This window comes from Chroicocephalus ridibundus, chromosome 4, assembly GCF_963924245.1.
Source record: "Chroicocephalus ridibundus chromosome 4, bChrRid1.1, whole genome shotgun sequence".
Classification (NCBI taxonomy): Eukaryota; Metazoa; Chordata; class Aves; order Charadriiformes; family Laridae; genus Chroicocephalus; species Chroicocephalus ridibundus.
Window position 1 is genome coordinate 66391077 of NC_086287.1, and position 12495 is coordinate 66403571.

A 12495-nucleotide genomic window follows, 5' to 3' on the forward strand; every position below is an offset into this window, starting at 1 on the left:
AGGTGTCTCAAATACAGGTATGAGTGCACCTCTTCTGCCACACAGCTGCCGTCAGGCCACTGCTTCTCATAAACATGTTATGGACTGCACAGGTGCATGTCTTGGAGACATCTCAAAAGCCTTCTTTAACCACATTGCACGTCTTAAGTCTCCTTTGCCAAGGTGGTGGGAACCTCAGCTTTCAGGTCACGAGCAATGAGTGAATGAGTCTCGTGCTCGTATAGGAGCCAGCGCAGCCAGAGCCCCATGCCGCAGTCGTGGCACTTGTTGCCTGTGCAAAGGGCTCCCCGTTCAGACAGCGTCATTCCCACCTCACTGGGGTCGCCCAGGGGCAATGCTGTGGGGCTCCCAGGGCTTGGTGTGTGGATGGCTCCCAAGGAAACCACTGCAGGCTCCCTACGGCACACAGGCAATGTGCACAGCTGTGGAGGGTGACAAATTATTCCCATTGCCCCAACACAGGAGTACAGACAGGTGGGAGAGCCTTAGTTACAGAATCAGTGAAACCAGAGCCCACTGCACCAGCTCTTCTGCAAAACGCTCCCTGACTACATGGCAGCTGAGCAGTCAGCACCCTACGCCCACCTTCCCCAACAAAGTGATGCATGGCTACTCACGCAGACAACGTTTATTCAAACAAGTGATTCACTGACATCTTTGTAGAGGGTAAAGCTCCCAGAGGGAATGGACTCTCTCAAAGAAGGAGGGCGGTCACTGTCCAGGTGGTAACGGGAGTCTCCGCCACAAGTCTCATTGCAACCGCCACTTCAGCTGCATCTGGTCCCACTCCACACAGCGCGCTTTTGCTGTGGAGGAAAGGTGCGGCACCAATTCCCACTGCCGATGGAGCAGCGTGTCCTTTGTCTCCAGCATGCTCAGTTCTGTGGCACCAGCTCCCCAGGGAATGTCTAGGATGGGCAGATTCTCCACCTGAACTCCAGTGAACGCACAGAGGCACATCAGTGGTGCCTCTTGCTTGGTCCCTGCCCAGCCAGAGCTGCTGGCAAGAATTTCTGGGCCCCTGTGTAATCGTCACCATGGCTGTGACAGTGTGAGGGGACAGCAGGGCAAAAGTCACCTTTGTAGCCACCATAGTCATCACCCGCTGCTGCGTTGGGGAGACCGTTGAGAGGAGAAGGGAGGAGAGGAGCCACTCTTGGCAAGAGGCTGCTGCGCAGGGTTTTCCCTTCCCTTTCTGTGTCCTGCATTCTCCCCTCTTTTTCCCTCCTGTACGAGGTGGTCGTCTGCCATCAGCCGTGAGCCCCACAAACACAGCTCTGTTCATGAAGACTTATTTCAGCGTCCATAGAACAGCAGTCTCGTGAGCCGATCTTGCAGCTCATTGAACTCATGCAGTGCCTGGGCGTGCATGTCCGGATCCTGCGCCAGGCGCTGAAAGAGGTTGAGTGGCTCGGCCGTTTGGAAGGCTGGCGGCAAGATTATCTCCTTGGGCACGTTCTCATTGCCAAAGAAGAAGTGGTCAAGGCGTTTCTCCTCCAGGCAGCTGCGCAGGTACCACATGATATCCTGCATCCGCATCACAAATTCCCTCCTGCTCCAGGTTGACAGGGGTATGGTGGTCAGGAGGTGCATCACAACTGTCTTCAAAGTATAGTCGGAAAAGCCTGTGCCCACCAGGATGCGATTGTAGAGCTGCAGGCATTTGAGGTGGAATGTGTCACGTGGGGCCTGCTTGGTCATATGGCTGAAGAACTTCACCTCTGCCACAGCACAGCTCTCTGTCCACATCGTGCTTGGCGTGAAGATGGCCTCTGTACTTTGGCTGGTCACAAAGATGTCTGAATCGCCTTGCTGCACCCCAGACATTATCTCAATAATGAGTCTCTTCTGATCAGCTTGTGTGACCTGGAATTTGCAGGAGCGGTTAAAGGGCATCATCTTTAGATGGCAACTGGTCACCTGAGGCAAAGCCACCCAGGCTGCTTTCACCAATTGATGGAACCAGCGGGCAGTTTTACGGGCATCCAGATAGGAGCCAGTGCAGAGGGTGCGTAGGAGGCTGGCGTTCTGATTCCTCCTCAGCTCCTCCTCGGGGTGGTGGAGGAAGCACAGCATGTCCCCCACCAGCTGCTCTCTCATGCAGGTGCATTCCTGCTCCACACGGATGCAGAAGTTCCTTGCCTGCATCGCCCCAGCATTGCACAGCTCCAGGTGGAAGGAATGCCAACGGGGAGGCTTCATGGGCACGAGCACACAGTAGATGACATCTTCTTCATGGGGACTCCAACCTTCGAAGGCGCTGCCCACCCCAATGGCTGACTGCAGCTCCGGGAATAAACTATTTGACAAGAGCGCTCTGAAGACAAGAATGAAGTTGTCCACCAGCTCCTTCACAGTCTGGCACTCTGAGGCCAGGTTCTGAACTGGCTGCTGTATGTACTCCTCAAAAATACCTCTCATACCTCTCAGTTCATTTGCATCATCATTTTCTTCCTCCTCATTGTCCTGCACCTCCTCACTCTCACTGCTGGAGCTCTCCTCATCACTGCTACTGTCTGGCGCATGGCTCCTCCTTTCCATGAGCCACCAGTAGAGCCCAAAGAATAGTACCAGGACTCCAGCAATCACCCAAAACTGCCAATGCTGCAAGGCAGCGAATAGTGGGGCTCTCCTAGCAAAGCCACCCCACCTCTGGGTCCTCCAGACCTGTTTCCTCTGCTCCAGCTCCTGCAGCAGCCGATTCATCTCCTGGTTCAGATATTCTGCACGCTGCTGCATGTGCTCACGTGTGGCCTCATCCAGCTCATCACCGACCATCTGCGGCAGCTGGAAGACGCTTTGCACAAGCGAGGCAAGGAACAATTTGGCAGCCATGGCCTGCAGGAGGAGGGAGAGAAGGGGTTCAGTGGGGCTGGGAGGGAAGAAGGGAGGGAAGGAGCTGGCGGCAGGGGGGAGCGGGGACAGGAGCCGCAGGGAGCTGGGGGCAGGTAGGAGAGGGGGGAGGCAGAGGGGAGGCAGCAAGGCCTGTGTCCGGCCCTGGAGGTGGCGGCACCGTGCCTGGCCCCAGGCGCTCCTGCCAGCGGCTGGGCCCTCGATGCCGGGTGAGAACCCACCCCCCGGGGACCGACATTTCTGCCCCGGCCCTGGTCCAGCCCAGCCACCCCCTGCCAGCCCACTCACCACTGTCCCGTGCCGTACTGGGGCAGCACTGTCTCCTGGTCCCCTTCATAGCTGCCCCCATTGTGACTCGTCCCCTGTGGTGTCCCAGGCACCAGAGCGCAGCACAGGCAGGGCTGGCAACCAGCCCCGCCCTTGGGCCACACCCCGGCTCAGCGACCCTCAGCTGCCCTGGTGCACTGGTTAAGGCTGGGCTCCAGTTAATTTTCTTCACGGGAGCTTGCGTGGTGCTGTATCTTGGTTTATTATCATCTGCCTGCCAATGGCTATCTCATAATTGTAGAAAATCCTGAGTCGGAAGGGACGCACGGGGATCATCAAGTCCAACCCCTGACTCCACACCGGGCAAACTTAAATCATAGAATCACTAGTAAGCCTGATTTTATCCCTTCCGCCCATCAAACCAACTTTAAAGCCCTTTCAGTCAGCCCCAATAACTCGTGAGCAAAAATACTTTTCCCCCATTGAGAACAGTTAATCTCGTCAGGCCCCAGCAGGCCTGGTGTCACATTGACCATCTCATGATTGAAAAACCCCAAATTCTGCCAGTGACACTGGCCTTGGAGCCAGGTATTGGTAAATTGCATATGCCTGTTTCTTTTGACATCACTCCCTGCAACTGCGCGAACAGAGGAGAATACTACCTGTGCTCCTGGTCCCTTTACCAATCTCCCTGAGGCCCTGAAGCCTCTTTTCACCACCCTCGGGCTTCCCATCACAACTTCATTGGTAAACACATGAAAAAGCAACAGCGCCCAATAATCTGAGGGCGGTACAAGGCTAGGAATTCTCTTGGTAATGCCTTCAAGGCGAGACCCAGGGAGGCAGAATGCATCCCAAAAAGGCAGGTCTGGCTGACAGAGCAGGGGAGTGGTGAATGAATTCTTTGTTCTGCTTTGCCTGGCCGTGTGGCTCTCGCTTTACGTACTAAACTCTCCGCTCTCAACCCAAGAGTCTTCCCACTTTTACCCTTCAGATTCTCTCCACCATCCCACTTCTGGCAAGGGACTGAGCAGCTGTGTGATGCCAAGCTGCCTACTGGGATTAACCCACAACACCTGGGAAGCCAAAGCCCAGCGAATCACGAAACCAGAACCCACTGCACCAGCTCTTCTGCAAAATGCTCCCTGACTGCGTGGCAGCTGAGCAGTCAGCACCCTACGCCCACCTTCCCCAACAAAGTGATGCATGGCTACTCACGCAGACAACGTTTATTCAAACAAGTGATTCACTGACATCTTTGTAGAGGGTAAAGCTCCCAGAGGGAATGGACTCTCTCAAAGAAGGAGGGTGGTCACTGTCCAGGTGGTGACAGGAGTGTCTCTTTCAAGGCTCCTTGCAACAGTCTCTTCAGCTACATCGGGTCCCACTCCACAGAGTTGCTTTTGCTGTGGAGGAAAGGTGCAGCACCAATTCCTACTGCCGATGGAGCAGTGTGTTCTCCCTGTCCAGTGTGCTCAGTTCCGTGGCATGGGGAGCGTCTTCAGGCCTGACCCTGTGCCTGAAGAACTGCACCTCCGCCATAGCACAGCTCTCTGGCCACGTCCTGCTGCTGCTGACAGTCACCTACTCAATGCTCAGGAAGGTGGCCCCATCTCCTTGCTGCACCCCAAGCACCATATGAACCAGGATGGTATTATCAGAAGCATCCGTCACACGGAGCTTGCAGGAGTATGTGGAGGGCAGCACTGTTACACGGCAGTGTCTCGACTGAGGCAAAACCACCAAGGCTGCTTTTACCAATATCTGGAACCAGTGGATGGTTTTCTCAATGTCTAGGTAGGGGCCGGTGCAGAGGGTGTCTAGGAGGCTGGGACCCTGATTTCTTCTCAGCTCCTCCTTGGGGTGGTGGAGGAAGCACAGCATGTCCTTCTGCAGCCCCTCCCACATGCAGGTGCACTCCAGCTCCACACGGATGCAGAAGTTGTTTGCCAGCATCTCCTCCCCGGTGCCCAGTTCCAGGTGGAAGTTGTGCCCACGGGGGGGCTTCAGGGGCGTGAGCATGTGGTAGACAGCATGATGCTCATGGAGACTCCAACTTTCGAAGGCGCTGTGCACCCCAAAGGCTGTCTCCAGCCGTGGCATGAAACTGTTCCCAGTAAGTTTTTGGCAGATACAGAGAAGTTCAAACACCAGGTCCTCCACCACTGGGAATGATTTTGTCAGATACACGAGTGGCATGGATGACATTCTCTGCACATCCACTACAAGACTGGGTCTTTTTAGGTGCGTGTCCTTGTTTCTGGAATTGTCCTTGTTGCTGCTTCTGCTGGCCGGCCGACGGCTCCTTTTTCTGCGCCACCAGCAGAGCCCGAAGAGCAGCACCAGGATTCCAGCAATCACACAAAACTGCCAATGCTGCAAGGCAGCGAATAGTGGGGCTCTCCTAGCAAAGCCGCTCTGCTCCTCATTCCTCTGCTCCAGCTCCTGCAGCAGCCGATTCATCTCCTGGTTCACATATTCTGCACGCTGCTGCATGCGCTCGCGTGTGGCCTCGTCCAGCTCATCGCCAGCCATCTGCGGCACCTGGAAGACGCTTTGCACAAGCGAGGCAAGGAACAATTTGGCAGCCATGGCCTGCAGGAGGAGGGAGAGAAGGGGTTCAGTGGGGCTGGGAGGGAAGAAGGGAGGGAAGGAGCTGGCGGCAGGGGGGAGCGGGGACAGGAGCCGCAGGGAGCTGGGGGCAGGTAGGAGAGGGGGGAGGCAGAGGGGAGGCAGCAAGGCCTGTGTCCGGCCCTGGAGGTGGCGGCACCGTGCCTGGCCCCAGGCGCTCCTGCCAGCGGCTGGGCCCTCGATGCCGGGTGAGAACCCACCCCCCGGGGACCGACATTTCTGCCCCGGCCCTGGTCCAGCCCAGCCACCCCCTGCCAGCCCACTCACCACTGTCCCGTGCCGTACTGGGGCAGCACTGTCTCCTGGTCCCCTTCATAGCTGCCCCCATTGTGACTCGTCCCCTGTGGTGTCCCAGGCACCAGAGCGCAGCACAGGCAGGGCTGGCAACCAGCCCCGCCCTTGGGCCACACCCCGGCTCAGCGACCCTCAGCTGCCCTGGTGCACTGGTTAAGGCTGGGCTCCAGTTAATTTTCTTCACGGGAGCTTGCGTGGTGCTGTATCTTGGTTTATTATCATCTGCCTGCCAATGGCTATCTCATAATTGTAGAAAATCCTGAGTCGGAAGGGACGCACGGGGATCATCAAGTCCAACCCCTGACTCCACACCGGGCAAACTTAAATCATAGAATCACTAGTAAGCCTGATTTTATCCCTTCCGCCCATCAAACCAACTTTAAAGCCCTTTCAGTCAGCCCCAATAACTCGTGAGCAAAAATACTTTTCCCCCATTGAGAACAGTTAATCTCGTCAGGCCCCAGCAGGCCTGGTGTCACATTGACCATCTCATGATTGAAAAACCCCAAATTCTGCCAGTGACACTGGCCTTGGAGCCAGGTATTGGTAAATTGCATATGCCTGTTTCTTTCCCAATCGACAGAGTTGCTTTTGCTGTGGAGGAAAGGTGCGGCACCAACTCCCACTGCAGATGGAGCAGCGTGTCCTCTGTCTCCAGCAGGATCAGTTCTGTGGCACCAGCTCCTGGGGGAGTGTCTTCAGGCCTGACCCTGTGCCTGAAGAACTGCACCTCGGCCATAGCACAGCTCTATGGCTGTTCCAGGGCATGACCAGACACCCCGGTAGAGTAGGGCCGGGGCGTCGCTTTGGGGCACTTGCCGCCACCCCCCGGAGCACCGGCGGCTTCCCCGCCGCTGCCCGTTTCCGGGGGTGGTGCTGGCCGGGGAACGAGGAGCGGCGGCGCCATGGCGGCCCCTGGCGGCGGCGATGCGGGCGGCGGCGCGGCGGGGGCAGCGGGGCCGGTGGCGGGGTCGAGGCACCGTAGAGCGGTGCCACTCAACCTCTTCCAGCGCCTGGCGCAGGATCCGGACGTGCACGCCCAGGCACTGCATGAGTTCAATGAGCTGCAAGATCGGCTCACGAGACTGCTGTTCTATGGACGCTGAAATAAGTCTTCATGAACAGAGCTGTGTTTGTGGGGCTCACGGCTGATGGCAGACGACCACCTCGTACAGGAGGGAAAAAGAGGGGAGAATGCAGGACACAGAAAGGGAAGGGAAAACCCTGCGCAGCAGCCTCTTGCCAAGAGTGGCTCCTCTCCTCCCTTCTCCTCTCAACGGTCTCCCCAACGCAGCAGCGGGTGATGACTATGGTGGCTACAAAGGTGACTTTTGCCCTGCTGTCCCCTCACACTGTCACAGCCATGGTGACGATTACACAGGGGCCCAGAAATTCTTGCCAGCAGCTCTGGCTGGGCAGGGACCAAGCAAGAGGCACCACTGATGTGCCTCTGTGCGTTCACTGGAGTTCAGGTGGAGAATCTGCCCATCCTAGACATTCCCTGGGGAGCTGGTGCCACAGAACTGAGCATGCTGGAGACAAAGGACACGCTGCTCCATCGGCAGTGGGAATTGGTGCCTCACCTTTCCTCCACAGCAAAAGCGCGCTGTGTGGAGTGGGACCAGATGCAGCTGAAGTGGCGGTTGCAATGAGACTTGTGGCGGAGACTCCCGTTACCACCTGGACAGTGACCGCCCTCCTTCTTTGAGAGAGTCCATTCCCTCTGGGAGCTTTACCCTCTACAAAGATGTCAGTGAATCACTTGTTTGAATAAACGTTGTCTGCGTGAGTAGCCATGCATCACTTTGTTGGGGAAGGTGGGCGTAGGGTGCTGACTGCTCAGCTGCCATGTAGTCAGGGAGCGTTTTGCAGAAGAGCTGGTGCAGCGGGCTCTGGTTTCACTGATTCTGTAACTAAGGCTCTCCCACCTGTCTGTACTCCTGTGTTGGGGCAATGGGAATAATTTGTCACCCTCCACAGCTGTGCACATTGCCTGTGTGCCGTAGGGAGCCTGCAGTGGTTTCCTTGGGAGCCATCCACACACCAAGCCCTGGGAGCCCCACAGCATTGCCCCTGGGCGACCCCAGTGAGGTGGGAATGACGCTGTCTGAACGGGGAGCCCTTTGCACAGGCAACAAGTGCCACGACTGCGGCATGGGGCTCTGGCTGCGCTGGCTCCTATACGAGCACGAGACTCATTCACTCATTGCTCGTGACCTGAAAGCTGAGGTTCCCACCACCTTGGCAAAGGAGACTTAAGACGTGCAATGTGGTTAAAGAAGGCTTTTGAGATGTCTCCAAGGCATGCACCTGTGCAGTCCATAACATGTTTATGAGAAGCAGTGGCCTGACGGCAGCTGTGTGGCAGAAGAGGTGCACTCATACCTGTATTTGAGACACCTCCAGTGGAAATCCAAGCACAGCATATAGGGGAAAATTTGCAAGATCTTCGATAATTGTCACGTCAAAAGAACTGTCTAACTGTCTATGTCTGAGTGCTAGAGAAGCCCAGGCTTCTCCTCGTTTTCAGTTATACAGTGCAGAACACGGCCAGTTCTTCCATGATGCGCAAAGCTACTGGAACCTTCCTCGCCTAGTGATGGACTTTTGGAAAATGAAGTTAAACCTGAGATGAGATGCTGTCTCTGCATCTTTCACACCAGTCGTTTTCACTCTGCGGCCCAACCTTTCTCCCCCAGAATGGCCATAACAACATTGTGTTTGCCTGCATCTTTGTTGATTCAAAGAGGTAAAACACATTTTAGTTTTGTATATGAAGGCAAGAAGAGAAATACGTTACTTGAGTACGATCTCCCGTGTGAATTTTTTCATTTGGATACATCCATGATAGTCTTGTTCAGTGCTTTGCATCCCTCCAGCTTCAAAGAGCAATCTCTGAGCTACAGTTAATGACAGTTTGCTGATCTCTCCTCTTGAACCTGTTGCGTCTTTCTTGGGGCTTTGTTTCCCTCTTGTGTACCTTTGAGCTTTTGAGCCAATGAAAATGCTTACCTAGCCCGTTCCTCTCACCAAATTCTTTTGATCAAGGACAAGGCTGAGAATCTGGGGGAGCAAGAAGAATGACAAGCACCGATTGAGACCAAGAAGACAACGCAATCAGCTGCTTAGCCCTCTGCATCCCAACAGATTGTTACCACAAAGTCAGGCTTGCCAGTCACCCAAGCCCAAGCACGTTCACCACATTAACTGGTTCCTTCCAAAAGGCTCCGGGTTTTCCACGCTCTTTGACAATTTCCTTTCGCTTCCTCAGAGTTGCTGACCCTTCTGCCGTCTCTTCTTGGATAGGGGTATCCCGGCTTGTATTTTCTCTTTTTCGTATTCTGTAAGAATCATGAGCCGCTGACAACTCTGGTCACAGGCAGCATTATTAAAAACTTGTATTGACCCGTCTCTTTTCTGACTCCCAGAGGATAACTGGCACAGATAGCCAGATGCTGTAGATCTCCATCCCAGTTGTGTTCGGGCACAACTAAACACCCACCTGGTACAGCCCCTGGGTCCCAGCAGTGCCCCAGCCAGCAGCTGTCTCTAGCCCAGGAGCATGCTATAGGGCCCGCCTGGCAGCACTGGCAGCTTGCTACCAATCACCACCTTTCCCTGAGTCCCTTGGTTCTCACGCTATGGAGACATGATTCCTCTCAAGAAGGGAATTACTACAGTCCAGAGCTAATTCCCGGGAGTCCCAACATGCCAAAGAAGGAGGACTGTCAGGAGCAGGCTGCATAAGAAGGAAGGTGGTTGCGTGGTTTCCTGTGCAACTGTGAGGACCTTTGGATGCCAAGATTCTGTAGGCACGAGGGATGCTCATGTTGCAAGCTTACAATTGTATGAAAAGCTCGCAATGGAAGAAGCGCTTCAGATAGTACATAGATTCGTCCGTGCCTGACACTGTTCACTGAGTAATAGCAAGGTCGCAGTTGCATGTGAGCCTGCAGGCCATGCCACTGGCCCTAAGTAAGCATGCCGAGAGGTGTGCCTAGGTGCAGGGATGGTTAAGGACAGTGCAATGTCTAGAGGGGATCCCATAGGTTATACTGTTCCTGTCCGTGTGCAGAAGGTTCTCTAGGAGCAGCTGGTTTCAAGAGATGGGTGACCTGGCTTGGCGGCAGGCTGATGCTGCAGCTCTGTTGACAGGTAGCAGGATGACACCCATACACTGCACCACACCACAGCTGTCCAGCACCATGTCTCTCCAAGAAGGAAATCTGAAGGAGACCTAAGAAGGCCAAGTGCCGGGTCCTGCCCTTGGGTCACAACAACCCCATGCAGCGATACAGGCTTGGGGAAGAGTGGCTGGAAAGCTGTCCGGCGGAAAAGGACTTGGGGGCGTTGGTCTACGGAGTGCTGAATATGAGACAGCACTGTGCCCAGGTGGTCAGGAAGGCCGACAGCATCCATCCTGGCTTGTATCTGAAATAGTGTGGCCAGCAGGACTAGGGAAATGATCATCCCCCTCGACCTGGCACTGGTGAGACCCCACCTCAAATATTGTGTTCAGTTTTGGACCCCTCTCTGCAGGAAAGACATTGAGGTGCTGGAGTGTGTCCAGAGAAGGGCAACGAAGCTGGCAAGGGGTCTGGAGAACAAGTCTTATGAGGAGCGACTGAGGGAGCTGGGGTTGTTTAGCCTGGAGAAAAGGAGGGTGAGGGGAGACCTTATCGCTCTCTACAACTACCCGAAAGGAGGCTGTGGCGAGGTGGGGGTCGGTCTTTTCTCCCAAGTAACAAGCGATAGGACAAGAAGAAGCAGCCTCAGGTTGTGGCAGGAGAGGTTTAGATTGGATCTTAGGATAAATTTTTTCACCGAAAGGGTTTTCAAGCATTGGAACAGGCTGCCCAGGGAAGTGGTAGGGTCACCATCCCCGGAGGTATTTAAAAGACTTGTAGATGTGGTGATAAGGGTCATGGTTTAGTGGTAACTTGGCCACGTTAGGTTAACGATTGGACTTGATGATCTTAAAGGTCTTTTCCAACCAAAACGATTCTATGATTCTAAATGCTGTCTTCCACTACCCAGAGCCTGCCTTATCTCAGAGGTGCAGGGTGACAGAATGTAAGGCAATGGTCACACATTGCAGCAAGGGAAGTATGCCATGAGAGCAGATAAGCCCTGGAAGAGACAGCTGGAGAGGGTGGGGAATCTCCTTCTTTGGCAACATTAAATGTTCAGTAGGACACAGAGGACGAGGAGAAAGAGGAGGAGGGGGTGAGGGGCAGTAGGAGGAAGAAAGTGAAGAAGATCCCTATGATGAGAGCGATTTGGGCATGGTTTTTGAAAACCACATTTAGTGTACGTTGCAGAATCTCGCCAACATGTACCAGGTGGCGAAGGAGCTGCTGGTGACTTCATCCATATTGCTCTTCTTAGAATCATAGAATGGTTGGAGTTGGAAGGGACCTTAAAGATCATCTAACTCCAGCCCCCTGCCCTGGGCAGGGACTCCTTCCACTAGACCAGGCTGCTCAAAGCCCCATCCAGCCTGGCCTTGAACACCTCCAGGGATGGGGCATCCACAGCTTCCGTGGGCAACCTGTTCCAGTGTCTCACCACCCCCAGAATAAAGAATTTCTTTCTAGCATCTAATCTAAATCTCCCTTTTTAGTTTAAAATCGTACCTCCCCATCTTTCCTTTAGGCCCCCTTTGAGTACTGGAAGGCCACAATAAGGCATGCCTGGAGCATTCTCTTCTCCAGGCTGAACAACCACAACTCTCTCAGCCTGTCCTCATAGCATATGTGCTCCAGCCCTCTGATCATCCTCATCGCCCTCCTCTGGACCCGTTCCAACAGGTCCATATCCTTCTTGTGCTGAGGACTCCAAAGCTGGATGCAGTACTCCAGGTGAGGTCTCACCAGAGCAGAGTAGAGGAGCAGAATCACCTCCCTCAATCTGCTGGCCATGCTTCTTTTGATGCAGCCCAGGATGTGGTTGGCTTTCTGGGCTGCAAGCGCACATTGCCGGGTCATGTTGAACTTCTCATCAGCCAACACCCGCAAGTCCTTCTCCTCAGGGCTGCTCTCAATCCATTCTCTGCCCAGCCTATATTTGTGCCTGGGATTGCCATGACCCATGTGCAGGACCTTGCACTTGGCCTGGTTGAACTTCATGAGGTTCGCATGGGCTCACCTCTCCAGCCTGTCCAGGTCTCTCTGGATGGCATCCCTTCCCTCCAGTGTGTTGACCGTGCTATACAGCTTGGTGTCGTTGGCAAACTTCCTGAGGGTGCACTCAATCCCACTGTCACTGACAAAGATGTTAAACAGCACTGGTCCCAATACCAATCCCTGAGGAACTTCACTCGGCACTGGTGTCCACTTGGACATTGAGCCATTGACCGCAACTCTTTGAGTGCGGCCATCCAGCCAGTTCCTTATCCACTGAGTGGTCCATCCATCAAATCCATGTCTCTCTAATTTGGAGACAAGCATG

The 12495-nt window shown here is 54.6% G+C and overlaps 1 protein-coding gene across 1 annotated transcript; it reads right to left on the bottom strand.

Annotated features, from left to right (window-relative positions):
- Positions 1-1296: 1296 nt before the first annotated feature.
- On the bottom strand, positions 1297-2835 carry LOC134515034 (inositol 1,4,5-trisphosphate receptor-interacting protein-like 1). The gene has a single exon (XM_063333559.1). The coding sequence runs from the start codon at positions 2833-2835 to the stop codon at positions 1297-1299; it is 1539 nt and encodes a 512-aa protein (XP_063189629.1).
- Between the last annotated feature and the right edge of the window lie 9660 nt (positions 2836-12495).

Excerpts from the sequence above, each read along its gene's own strand:
- LOC134515034 (XM_063333559.1), bottom strand. The coding sequence starts at position 2,835 with ATGGCTGCCAAATTGTTCCTTGCCTCGCTTGTGCAAAGCGTCTTCCAG.